Consider the following 14,120-nt stretch of genomic DNA (forward strand, 5'->3'; position numbering starts at 1 on the left):
GGTTTCAAGTTTGCTCTGCCTTGAGAGCATTAGTGCTTGACATCACCCGGATTCTTGTTAAAATGTATGCTCTGATTCTGTAGGTCTGGGGCTGGGCGTCCTGACAAGCTCCCAGTGATGTGACACTGCTCCGTGGGGCCCCTGAAGTAGCAAGGTCTAGATAACACCCTCTCCCCAAACCCCACCATCAGGAAACACCTGCCTGCTTCCTGCCTCTCATCCTTCAGGCCCCAGCCCGGCCTCATCTCCCACTGGAAGCCCTCCAGGTCCCCCTGAGATGGGATAAAAACCAAGCACTCCCCCTGATGATGTCAGTCGGCTCGGCCCACGTCCCAGCCTGACTGTCACCTGCCAGGAAGCAGGCAGTGGAGGTGGTGGGCACCATTTACCAGAATCCTGCTCTATGCCTGGCTTCCGGAAGATAATAACTCTTTTCTGGATCTGTGAATGAATGGTTGCTTGTTTGTGTTTCTCTGTGCCTTTTACAATCTCATTAAAACATTTTGAATCCTCAGACAGTAAACATCTTAAATGTACTAGGTGTGCGTGTTGAGACCCATTTCTGTACCTGTGCTTGGCAAAAACCTGTCAGTTTTCGGAATTCCGTGGCGGTCCAGTGGTTAGGACTCCGGGCTTTCGCTGCTGAGGGCCCAGCTTCAATCCCTGGACAGGGAACTGAGATCCTGCAAGCCATGCTGCACGGCCAAAATAGGAAAAAAGAGAAGAAAAAAACATGTCAGTCTCACTCTTGGAGAGCTGCTGTGAGCCTCCCCTGAGTTCACCTGTGCCCTGCAGCCCCTTCCAGGTGTGCGTCTGTGGACCCAGCAGGGAAAGCGCTTTGAACTTTTCTAGCCCCTCCGGGATGGAGAAGGCCAGAGAGTGGGTCACACGTGCGGTGGCCCGGGCGGCTGCTCTCATGATTCCTAAGGTGGCCGGCCTCGCGTCACTCATCAGCGAGGCCTGTGTTTCCCTCGTCCCGAAAAACTAGCTCACCTGCTGAGCCTCAGGCCTGCTCTTCTAAGGCTTCCATGGGGCAGCTATGTGTGACCGGTGTGGGCAGGGCCCCTCTGACAATCCCCTCCCTGTAAGATACGGATGCTAGCGGCCACCTGACCATGGGCACTCAGGTTTGCATGACACAGGCTATGCTTATCTTTCTGTCCCAGCACTTGCCGTGTTGCCTGACAGGCAGTAGTAACTCAGTTGACGTTCTTTCATTGAATATATGAACAAATGAATGAATGAAAGCATTCACTAAGCTGAACTCTTCAAAGAAATAGGAGGTGTGAACAGCAGCAGTTTTTAACATCTTTAAAAGAGAAGAAAGTGAATCTAAGCAACAGAGCTCCAGCCACCGCCAGGAACAGCAAAACTGAGGCTTTCCTGTGGGTCCTTTATTGGGGAATCCTCAAGTAGATTTTTAAAAAGCAGGTAAATATACAGTCGATCAACTCATCACGGGGAGAGGAAGAGGAAGCGGTGTTCTCTGCAGCTACAGTGAAAACAAACACGGGCCTTATCTGTCTATTTGCTCGGTCATTTGTCCAGTCATTGAAGAAATACTGAGGGAGTGCCAGCTGTGACCGGGTCCTGTCCAAGGCCTTGTTGATTCCGCTGTGAACAGGTCAAGGGCCCCATCTGTTCTATTGTCACGGACCTTGTGGTCTGACAGAGAGGATTACACTCCAGATGACAAGCCAGGTAACATGAAAATGCCTAAACTAGAGTAGGTCCCCTACACATGAACGAGTTCCGTTCCGAGAGCGCGTTCGTAAGTCCAATTTGTTCGCAAGTCCAACTCAGTTAGCCTAGGTACCCAATCGACACAATCGGCTATACAGTACTGCACTGTTATAGCCCTATTTGCAACAGGGCCCAGGTTGAATAACCCTACGTACTAACTCAGTAGAACCTAATTCTGTCTATACCCTGGAGCTACCTAGAGTTCTTCTAAAAATGTCAGTTCCTGGGCTCCTTTCTGGACAATGACATCAGAACCTCAGGGGTGAGGCCTTTTGGTTCTGCAGATACGCCTTGTGATTCCAACGTGCGTCCCCAGCTGAGGACAGCGGCCTCCGTCAGCATCCACCGTCATGGTGGAAATCATGGGCTGGGGAAGAAGGTTGGTATTTGGGGACTTTTTACATTCCCAGCTATTTTCCAGAAGCCTCACTGGCCATTTCCATTTGTCACTATTAGCTTCAAACCCCACAGGAACTGCAGGTGAGTTTTCATTTCATGTTTATGAAAACTATGGAGGTAGAGGGTTAATAACAATCATCAACATCATGCTGTCTTACAGGTGAGAAAACTACGGGCTAGAAGACTTAGGGGAACTAGTTAGAAAAATGGCAGAGCTAGGATTGGAACGCAGAATTTACCAATTCAAATCCAACGCAGGCTTCATTTTATTCCATGGCTTTCCAGAGTCCATTTGTTCGTTCATTCATTCATTTATTCAGAAGGCACTGAAAATTTGCTCTGTACCAAGTATGGGTTTAGTTGCTGGATGAACAAGTCTTAGAGAGTTCCTGCCCACAAGTAAGGGGAACAGATCATGGGAACACAGTGTGATAAATGCCCCCGGAGAAGCACGACGGAGAGGGCCCACCGTGCTGTGCCGCCCGCAGCCCGAGTCCCACCAGCCGTGTGACAACGAACAACTCACTGCACTCTCAGAGCCTCAGCTGCCTCATCCGTAAAATGGGTAGAACAATTCTACCCTCCCTGGATTGTCATGCTGTAAAGTGACATCATGGAAGTCACAGGTCCCATTAAGGGTCTGTTCATTCATTCACCGCTCTGTGAACATATTGGGGGAGGGAAAGGAGGAAGGTGACGACCATGTGAACCCAAGTCAGTGAAAAAAGTGAAAACTTCTCTTGTTTCTCTCCTTAGAAAGAAGGTAGACATTTTTATTAAATGGGTTTTAAAAAGTTTTCTTGTCACCTCTTGAAAAACATGCGTGTGTGTGTGTGTGTGCGTGTGTGTGCGTGTGTATTTAACTATGCGTCTCCACTGGTCACTGTTAGACTTTATGAGGGAAAAGCAGCTTTCGGCTTTTAAAAGGGACGTTTCCATCACGAGAAATGAGTACGCCAGGTTCCTTGGCACAATCGCTGTAAGGCTACGCAACCAAGGACGTCTCGCTTTGCATTCCTCACCAGGTATTCTGACATTTTTTCCACCCTCTGAGGTCAAGAACAAACTGTGAGAATGATTTTTATGTTTTTATTTCTCTCAGAAAACCCCTTTTCTCCAGCCAGATCCTGTGTTGATCAAACACAGCTTAGCTGTCAACACTGATGGCTGTGATAAATGGAGATCCGATTTCTCTTCCTGATCCTGTGGCCTGAGCTCAATTACAGTTCCTGCTAGGAGCCAAAAGCATTGTTTTACAGAATAAATGTCCATAAATACAAGCTTATTATCACTCCCAGTTGAATCCAGTTCGAGGCCCTTGAAGATCAGGCCTTCAAAGAGATAAGATCTGTACGTAACACATAGGTGTGGAGACACGGCCATGGGCAAGCCACTGAACCCACGAGTATCGATTTCCTTATCGGCAAGATGAGGGTTTGGAGAAGACTCCCCACAAGAGGTCTCCTTCCAGGGGCTTCCCTGCTAGCGCAGTGGTTGAGAATCTGCCTGCTAATGCAGGGGACACAGGTTCGAGCCCTGGTCTGGGAGGATCCCACATGCCGTGAGCCACAACTAGGCCCGTGAGTCACAACTACTGAGCCTGCGCGTCTGGAGCCTGTGCTCCGCAACAAGAGAGGCCACGACACAGGGGCCCGCGCACGCGATGAAGAGTGGCCCCCGCTCGCCGCAACTAGAGAAAGCCCTCGCACAGAAAAGAAGACCCAACACAGCAAAAATAAATAAATTAATTAATAAACCCCTACCCCCAACATCGTAAAAAAGAAAGAAACCATGCCTCCCTCTCACTACTGATAAATATCCTGCGGTTAGTTTGGGTAGATGCTTGCGTTTCTTTAAAAAAAAAAAAAAAGAAAAGAAAAGAAAAAGAGGTCTCCTTCCAGCTCCTGGAAGGGCATGTAACCCCAGGTTTGGATTATCACTGCTTGTGTCCCCCCACCCCCCGTTCATATGTGGACATGGGATCCCTGGGGGTAACTGGGTCTAGATGAGGTCATGAGGGTGAAGCCTCCTGACGGGATCAGTGTTCTGATAAGAAGAAGAGACACCAGAGGGCTCTCTCTCTCTCAGACACACACACACACACACACACACACACACACACACACACACTCTCTCTCTCTCTCTCTCTCTCTCTCTCTCTCTCTCTCTCTCTCTCTCTCTCTCTCTCTCTCTCTCTCTCTCTCTCTCGGTCATGTGAGAGGTCAGCTGTCTGCAAGCCTAGAAGAGAGAACTCACCAGGAACCTCATCTGAAGGAACCTCGATCTTGGGCTTCCAGCCTTCAGAACCTGAGAGAATAAATTTCTATGATTGAAGCCCCCTGGCCTGTGCTATTGTGTCGCAGCGGCCCCAGATGACTAACACAGCTGCACCGGGATGAGAATGCTCAGAGGAAGTGGAACCACGTGAAGCCTGGACTTTTCACCTGCTCTGCATCTTCGGACGCGTCCATCCGCTCACCGCATATTTTATTCCTGAGTGCTTCCTGGGTGCCCCACCTGTGCTGGGCGCTGGGGACGTATTGAATAAACACAGTCCCAGCCTGCCAGGATCCTACAGGCCAGCAGGTGCGACAGCCATGGAAAGGAGCCAGTCATCCGGCTTTATAACAAATAGAGAAAAGAACCGTGAGGGGATCGGGTCAGGAGAATGAAGGGGAGGTGGGAAGCATTTTCACAGAAACGTTTTAATATGGAAGTTAATTCTAAAGCACTTCAACCAGGGCTCCTCATACTTTTTTTTTTTTAAAACAAAGTATGATTATAAAGGGACAGAGGACCAATTATAAAGGGACAAAGGACCGCAGTGGGGAAGCCAAGCCCTGACTTGAAGAAGTGGCGAGGATTGTGCTGGTGGACAGAGCACCGAATGGGGGCTTCCTAGCTGAGGGAGCTCATACACTACACCTGAGGTGGGCCTTTTCCATCATCCAGCCCTTTTTTTTTTAATTGAAGTGTAGTTGACTTACAGTGTGGTGGCAATCTCTGCTGTACAGCAGAGTGACTCAGTTATACACATATAGACATTCCTTTTTTAATATTCTTTTCCATGATGTTTATCACAGGATATTGAGTATAGTTTTCCCTGTCCCATAGGTTAGGACCGTGTTGTTTATCCATGCTCAATGTAATAGTCTGCATCTACCAACCCCAAACCCCCAGTCCATCCATCTCCCTCCCCCCTAGGTCCCCCTTGGCAACCACAAGTTCACAGCGACACGGGCTTTCATCAAAACACAAGAAAAATCTCAACTAAACAACCTCACCTAGCACCTAAAAGAATTAGAAAAAGAAGAACAAACAAAATGTAGAGTCAGCAGAAGAAGGACATAATAACGATCAGGGAGGAAATAAATAAAATAGATATTTAAAAAACAACAGAAAAAAATCAACAAAACCAAGAGCTGGTTCTTTGAAAAGGTAAACAAAATTGACAATCCTCTGGCTAGGCTTACCAAGAAGAAAAGAGGGAGAACCCGAATAAACAAAATAAGAAATGAAAAAGGAGAAATCTCAACTTACGCTGCAGAAATACAAAAAACCCATAAAAGAATACTATGAACAATTACATGCCAACAAATTTGACAACGTAGAAGAAATGGACAACTTTCTAGAAACATACGGCCCACCCTTGCCTCTCGCTGCTGTGGCCTCTCCCGTTGCAGAGCACAGGCTCTGGATGCGCAGGCTCAGCGGCCATGGCTCACGGGCCCAGCCGCTCCGCGGCACGTGGGATCCTCCCAGACCGGGGCACGAACCCGCGTCCCCTGAATCGGCAGGCGGACTCTCAACCACTGCGCCACCAGGGAAGCCCAGCCCACCCTTTTTGAATGCACTCCTCTTAGCCTCGGTAACTTGGCTGTGGGCATCGCACGGAGCAGCCTCATACAGAGAGCAGGCTCATTTGGTCGGGCAATTTCAGCAAACACAACCCCACCCACGCAAGCCTAAGGGAGTGGAGGGGCCACCAGGCAGGGCCGCCTTAGGAAGGTCGCTGCGGGCTCCTGCTTCTCCCTGGGGTCTCCCCGGCAGGGAAGATAGTGTGGGCCCAAGGGAGCACGTGGAGGGGACAGGAAAGGCGGTGACGGAACCCAAGCAACAGGTGGGGAGGTGCGTGGGAGGCAGGAAAGGCGGTGATGGACGCAAAGGCCACGCCCACACCCGGCACGTGCGACGCGGGAGAGGCTGTGGAGATGAGAGGTGCTTCACCTGGCGTCCGGCGGGAGGGGGAGCCCGCGCGGGTTCGACGTGCGGCCCCGGAGCGGCGGGAGAGTCTGTGTAGACCCGGCCACGCGTACGCGGCGGTGGCGGCGGTGGCGGGGATGGCGTGGACGGCGTGGACGCGGCGCCGACTGCTCCCGGCGCGCGAAGCCCCGAAGAGGCCAAGCGGTGAGCAGGCGGGCGCCGCTGCGGGCCGGGCGGGGCCGGGGGCGGGGTCAGGGCCGAAAGGAGACCCGGGAGGTGGGGCGGGGCGGGATGCTGGGCGGGGCGGGACCGCGGGGCCCGGGCCGGGGTCGGCTGGGACGCGGGCCGCAGAGCAGGCCGCCGAGGCTGGGGGCGGCACGCCAGGGGCTCTCAGGGACGAGCCCGAGGGTAGCGGCGCGGTTGATTTCCGGGGACGGAGAGCCTGACGTCGGGGATACCCTGCAGGGGTCGGACTCCAGTCCCCCGGCCCTCCTGCTCAGAGCGCGGGACACCTGCGCCCGCCTCCGTCCTCGTCCCCCGAGGGGGCCTGAGCGCGAACACCACTTGACCCAGGACCTCCCGGCTGGCTGCCACCTGCGCCCCCGACCCCACCTGAGCGGCCAGGGACCGCGCCCCCCGCAGAGGCTTCCAGAAGCTGCCGCAGGGGAGGGCGAGCCTCTGCTGTTCCCCGAAAGCATCGGCAGGCATGGCGATTCCCGGGGGCGGGGGGGGGGGTGCGTGGAAAAGCGAAAGGAGGGGTGGCTGCAGGTAGGGGGGACCAGTGAGGGCTGTCAGAGTGACGTCATGAGAACCGCGTGGCTCGGGGACCCCAGGGGATTCTGCGTTGGTGACTTCTGCAGGGTATCGTCCCTCCCTTTCTTCACTCCGTGTATCTTCAGTTCTCCAACAACTCCCCGAGGAAAAGTGTTCCAAACGTTGCGATTCCAAGCTTCAGCCGCCTCATGCTGAGGCGACTCCTGGAAGCTCCCCGGGCCGGGTGGATGTCTGGAGGGCTGCGATCTTCACAGGAAGAAGGAAGAGAATAGGGGGTGCTGTGATCCGTGCGGGGGTCCAGGCAGTATGCTTTAGGCTTCATAAGGGGTGATTTGGGTTCCTGAAAGGAGAAGGGTGGTCCTACACAGCTGAGAGCTGTGAACATGCTGCAGCTGAGTCCATCTCAGCAATCTCTGAGTTTCAGAAGTATTTTCCGTGTCGTTCCATTTAGCGGTTTTGGACTACTACGTACATATGCTGTTGAGATCTTTTTGTTTAGTTTTCTTTCCCGAAGAAAGAAAATTTCTTCTCTTTGGAATATCCTAGGCCAGGTGTCATACAGTGTTTCTTTGGTAGTCCCTTAACGTTACTTTTTTCTAAATCAAAACTGAAATGCAGCTGGATTTTCTCGTGATCGCTTATGATAGTGAGAGACAGAACGACCCATGAAGATGATAATATCAGCCATTTGTGGGATGCCTCTCCTGCATCCAGCACTGTTCTAGGTTCCTTCTCTATTCTGCCCTCTGAGGTGTTGTGCCCCTACCTCCCGCCATTGGCTCACAGCCCAGAGCAACCGGCTGCCGAGGGACAGAGCTAGGAGAACCGAGTCAGTCTGATCCGGTTTCCATGCTCTTCCTCCTAAAGATTTCAGCCACTGAAGCCAACAAAAATAGTTTCATAAAGGGCTTCCCTGGTGGCGCGGTTGAGAGTCCGCCTGCCGATGCAGGGGACACGGGTTCGTGCCCCCGTCCGGGAGGATCCCACGTGCCGCGGAGCGGCTGGGCCCGTGAGCCGTGGCCGCTGAGCCTGCGCGTCCGGAGCCTGTGCTCCGCAATGGGAGAGGCCACAGCAGTGAGAGGCCCGCGTACCGCAGAAAAAAAAAAAAAAAAAGTTTCATAAAGAGTGAAGACCAGCAACAAAGGAAAGGAACTTGGGCGTTGGGCTTTTGTTCTTGTTTCTCACACGTCTTGCGCTCCAGATGGGGTGTGTATAAGCAAAGAACTGATTCTCAGGTGGCAAAAGGTCAAGGAGGGAGAGGCATGGCGTGTGGGTCCCACGGCCTCTGTGTGGTCAGTGTGTGCATGTGCATTTCCCCTCGACCCTCGAGAACCTGGTGACCTCGGTTTAGGTACATCTTTATGAAAGGGGGCACGACGCTCCAGGAAGGCAGGAGCCCTGACTGCAGGGTCCCAGGTTCTAGCTGAGTGGCTGTGGACTGCTATCGTCCACCTTGCACACTCCAACTGCCTCACCCTACAAGGGGGGTGGCCGGGGATCTGACACTAAGCATAGGATTTCACACTTCTCAGCGGGGCTTACAGCATCTCCCATGCCAAGGACTAGATAATTAGATGCCCCTGTAAATTATAGTACCGGTTGATATTACACTTTTGGCCAAAACTTCTTTTCCAGTCTCCAAATGGACCCTCCCTTCAGCAAATGGGCAACAGTCACTCCAGCCTCCCCTAGGAGCTCGTCACTCACTTCTGTATCTATCACTCAAGTTCATGAAAACCGGGTGCCTTTTCTCCCCACAAACGAGTCACCTGTGAAGCCTAACTTCCGCTTCAGTTTCTCACTGTCTCGCTGTGTCAACCACGGCAACATGATGATGCCAAAAACATACAGGAAACATTTTAAACCGTGGGATAAAAACACCCCCAATCACAATTACAGGGATCAAAACAGTCAAAAAATTTGGACTTTTCCCAATACCTTGTTTCAAGGTGGATTTCTGCAGCGAAGGACGGGACCCAGCTCTTGGTTTCTGCAGGCAAAACCTTTCCCAGTGAAAACTCCAAGGTCACCACGGATTATCTGCACAAACACACCTGGGGCCTCTAGGAGACTGTCGGAGAAACAGTCCGGAAGTAACAACTTGACAACCAAAACAAACAAGACCAGCTCCGAGTGTCCAGATGCACGCTCTGGACACACCCACCAGTCCTTCCTATGAGCAGTGGCTGTGCATAAAGAAACCCCGGGTACAGTCCGCGTGGGACCTTCACGTGTGTGTTACCATCTGGCCCATCCAGGTTGCAACCCAGAACACAGGGGAGCAGCTCAGAATGGTGGCGGAAAGGAGGTCACAGGGGTGTCTTTACACTCTCGGTTCACTGTTCCCGGCTTCTTGTGGCCCCATTCAGACTCAGATGTCTACACCTTCTGCCAAGCCAGAGTCCACAGACCCTGGATGGGTCTTCCTCCCTACCCATTGCAGACCAGGAAGCTGTTGACAGAGTTCTGATTAGGAAGAGGGTTGAAAGTTTTCACCCAAGAGGTGCCTTCCCCAGCCTCAGCCTTCTGTCTCTCCCTCCCTCATCTTGCTCCAGGGCAGCCCGGTGTCCTGCTTGTCATCACCCCTAGCATCCCTGGCTCCGGCGTCCCGACGTCACCAGCGCCTCCCCACAGCACACTGCATGACCCCCCGCACAAGAGGCTTTACGGGTCACTGTACACGTACACTCGGCCCCTCTCCCTTGCCGAGAGTTTTCCTTTGGTCCTGCTCCCGTCTGCAGGTGGGTCCTCCCTGGGACCCTGTGTTGCTGCTTCACTTGTCATAACTTTGCACTAAAATGTGAGCTGCCTAAGACCCAGGTCTTTGTCAGTTTTGTCCCCTGATGCATTGGGGGGCATTAAATAGTGCCTGACATCTAGTAGATGCTTCATAAACATTTGGCGAATTGAATTGGACCGGACTGAGACCTGTCACTCCGCAGAGCTGCTCTGTCTGGGTTTCTGGCCCCTTAACAGGTGAACACTTCCTCCCGCAAGGTTGGAAGAGCTCTGGAGGGTCAGCCCTTCCACCCTCCTATGGCCTTACAGGATGTGTTCCAGGACATGAAGAGCCTTTGCTTTTCTCATAGTTGATCAGCTGGCCAGGGTCCTGAACTTCGCTCCCAACTCAGCGGAGTCTCTGGCTGCCTCAAAGCCTTATAGGACCAAGTGCAACATGCATCAATAATGAAATGTCCGGGTGCCTACTAGCTGCAGGTTGTCTGCACTGGTACATTCCATGCCTTAGCTCACTTAATCTCAGCAGCTCTGAAAATGGTGTTATTCTTACCATTTCACAGATTAAAAATAAAACTCCAAGGGAATTTCCTGGTCGTCCAGTGGTTAAGACTCCACATTCCCAATGCAGGGGGCCTGAGTTTGATCCCTGGTCAGGGAGCTAGATCCCGCATGCCGCAACTGAAGATCCCACGTGCCGCAACTAAGACCTGGTGTAGCCAAATAAATAAATTAATTAAAAATACCCCAAACCCTGAGGTTTAAGGATATTAACTTAGTTGCTCCAAATCCATTAGTGCAGTGTGGGACACTGGGGGAAACCCAGGTCTGTCTGACTCCAAATCCAGCATCTCTGGCCCTTTCATTTCTAAAGAGTCTGCTCAGTATTTTAGTCAGACACCCTAAAGCAGCCATCCTCAAACTTTTTCATCCAGGACCCCTCTGTACACTAAAAAGTGACTGAAGACCCAGAAGAGTTTTTGTTTCTGTAGGTTATGCATTTGAAATTAAAAGTGAGGACATTTAAAAATATTTGTTAACTGATTTAAAAATAACACTAGAGTATTGCATGTTAACATAAATGTTTTTATGAAAAATAATTTTACCTTCCCAAACAAAATATCTAGTGAAAAGAGTGGCATTGTTTTACAGTTTTGCAAATCTCTTTAATGTCCTTAGCAGAAGACAGCTGGGTTCTCACAGCGCCTTTTGTATTCAGTCTGTTGCAATATGTTGTTTTGGTTGAAGGATTGGCAAAACTCTGGCCTCACGTAGATGTGTAGTCGGAACAGTGTGGAGTATCTTAATATCCTTCTCACATAATGGTGGACATCCTTCTTTGACACTATGCCCAAATCCAACAAATGGTAGCTTCTTAAAGATGAATTGCAATGTAGAATCTGAAAATGAATGTTTCTTACTCTGTTACATGAAAATGTACTGGTCTATTTGGCACTTGGAATGGGTCTTTTGCCCTTGCATGATTTTGTATCATTCTGCATCCACCATTTGGAAAATGCTGGTTCACTGAGTCATGTAGACCTTCTCAGTATACGGTGGAAATCTCCACCATACACTTCTGGGAGGATGAGAGTGGAAAAGGCAATTAATGTTATAGTGTATAAGTTTTGACCTTGCAAATTCCCTGAAGGGTCTCATGGACCCTCCAGGGGTCCCCTGACCATACTTGGAGAACTGCTGGTCTGTAGTATAAATTGAATGGTCATTGACCACAAAGACCTGTGAGAGGACACAGAAGAGATAAAAAAAATTAGACCCTAACACTTAAAAAGAAAAGTATGTTTAATTCAGTATGTGAAATTAAGGAAAGGCAAAAAAAAAAAAAAAAAAAAGGCAGTGAGCACTTAATTTTACAAAGCAGTAAGAAAAACCAAAACGCTTTGGGTCTCATTCTCTGTTTGTGTACATATGCGTGAGTGATGATGACCAATGTATGCAGCTACCCATGACCCCAAGTCACATCCATGCCATGGCTCCTAGACCAGCCTCCTGAGAGCGGAGGGCAGCCAGAGAGTCTGGGTGACGAGAAGCACGTGGGGAGGAGAGGCAGCAGCGAGAAAGAGAGGCTTGGTGGAGGCCTTGAAGGAAGAGCAGGATACAGTGTAGTGGGGGAGTGTGTCCAGGTTGAGACAGGACCTCAAACTGTTCCCTCCAATCTCCCTGAAGAAGGGTGAACACAGCTTGCAGTCAGAGCCAAGGGCAGGCTTTAGAGGGGGCCACTCCGGGTCTGAAATGGCACTTGACCAGGGTGGCTTGTGTGCTGCGTTGGCCAGACTGAGCTGTAAATGTGCTTCTATGGCACTGTCCAGCTCGGTCATCTCTCCCCTACAATAAACCTACTTCACTGAATTATACTTTACATGCGTAAAATACACACATAGCTCTATAACTTCCACCCAAATAAAGAACTTCTCCATTGCACCAGTAAGTTTTCCCCGTGCCCTTTCCCATTGAATATCTTTCCACCCCTGTGCTCAGAGGAAACCACTATTCTATCTTTTTTCATCACAGATTAGTTTTATCCACTCTTGCACTTCATCTAAATGTGATCAATCATTCAATAGGTATGCATATTGTTTTTGAGAGTTACCCATGTTGTTGCACTTATCAGCAGTGCATTCTTTTTTTTTTTTTTTTTAAATCAGTGAGTATTTTACCCTAAGTGTACCACAATCTGTTTTCCTATTGATGGACTTTGGGGTTGTATCTGGGTTTTGACTATAATCTTCTGTGGATACTATGAACATAAATGCATGCAGTTTGTTTTCTAGGGGATAGCCTTGGGGTGGACTTGCTGCATTGTATGCTAAGTGTATGTTTAACTTTATTGGAAACAACAGCAGAATACACATTCTATCTTGGTCACCAAGATAGAACACATTCTGGACCATAAAACACACTTTAACAAATATAAAGCAATAGAAATTACACAACATCTATTGTCAGACCATGATGGAATTAAACTAAAAATCAATAACAGAAAGATATCTGGAAAATCCAAAAATACATGGAGATTAAACAACATACTTCTAAATAACACATGGGTCAAAGAAGAATTCTCAAGAGAAATTTTAAAATAATTTGGACCAAATGAAAATGAAAACACAACTTATCAAAATTTGTGGAATGCGGCCAAAGCAGTACTTAGACAATATTTATAGCATTGAATACATGTATTAGAAAAGAAGAAAGATCTAAAGTTAATAATCTAAGTTTCTACCTTAGGAAACTAGAAAATGAAAAGCAAATCAAATCAAAGTAAGTACAAGAAAAGAAATAATAAGAATTAGAACAGTAAAATAGAAAATAGGAAATCAATTAAACCAAAAACTAGTTCTTTGAAAAGATCAATAAAATTGATAAGCCTCTAATCAGACTAAGATAAAACAAGAGAGAACATAAATTACCAATATCAGAAATTAAATTGAAACCATCAGTACAGATCCTATGGACATTAAAAGGATAATAAAGGAATACTGTGAATAACTTCTATGCCCACAAATTTCATACTCTAGATGAAATGGACGAATTCCATAAAAGATACAATTTGCCAAAACTCACACCAGAAGAAATAGCCAATTTGAATCAGCCTATATTCATTAAAGAAATTGAATCAATAATTAATAACCTTCCAAAACAGAAAGTACCAGGCCCAAATGAGTTCACTGGTGAATTCTGACAAACATTTTTTTTTTTTTTTTTTTGTGGTACACGGACCTTTCACTTTTGTGGCCTCTCCCGTGGCGGAGCACAGGCTCCGGACACGCAGGCTCAGCGGCCATGGCTCACGGGCCCAGCCGCTCCGCGGCACGTGGGATCTTCCCAGACAGGGGCACGAACCCGTGTCCCCTGAATTGGCAGGCGGACTCTCAACCACTGCACCACCAGGGAAGACCCTGACAAACATTTTTAAGGAAGAAATTGTAATAATTCTCTACAATCTCTTTCAGAAGATAGAGGGAATACTTCCAACTCATTCTGGGAGGCTATCATTACCCTGTTATCAAAACCAGATAAACGCATTACAAGAAAAGAAAACTATTGACCAGTATCTCTCATGAACATAAATGCAAAATTTCTCAACAAAATATTAGCAAATAAAATCCAACAATGTATAAAAAGAATTTTACACCACAGCCAAGCAGGCTTTATCTTAGCCATGCAGGAGTGAATCAATATTCAAAAATCAATTCAAGTAATCCATCATATGAACAGGCTGAAAAAGAAAAATCACATGATTGTAT

At 48.9% G+C, this 14,120-nt stretch overlaps 1 protein-coding gene across 1 annotated transcript in view; it reads left to right on the forward strand.

Annotated features, from left to right (window-relative positions):
• Positions 1–6,482: 6,482 nt before the first annotated feature.
• FAM3B (FAM3 metabolism regulating signaling molecule B) overlaps positions 6,483–14,120 on the forward strand; it is a 52,403-nt gene continuing 44,765 nt past the window's right edge. Inside the window, exon 1 of the mRNA XM_067035384.1 lies at positions 6,483–6,573. Coding sequence (XP_066891485.1) covers positions 6,483–6,573 — 91 coding nt within the window. The remainder of the gene's footprint in view (positions 6,574–14,120) is intronic.

The sequence above is a fragment of the Kogia breviceps genome, chromosome 5 (assembly GCF_026419965.1).
Source record: "Kogia breviceps isolate mKogBre1 chromosome 5, mKogBre1 haplotype 1, whole genome shotgun sequence".
NCBI lineage: Eukaryota > Metazoa > Chordata > Mammalia > Artiodactyla > Physeteridae > Kogia > Kogia breviceps.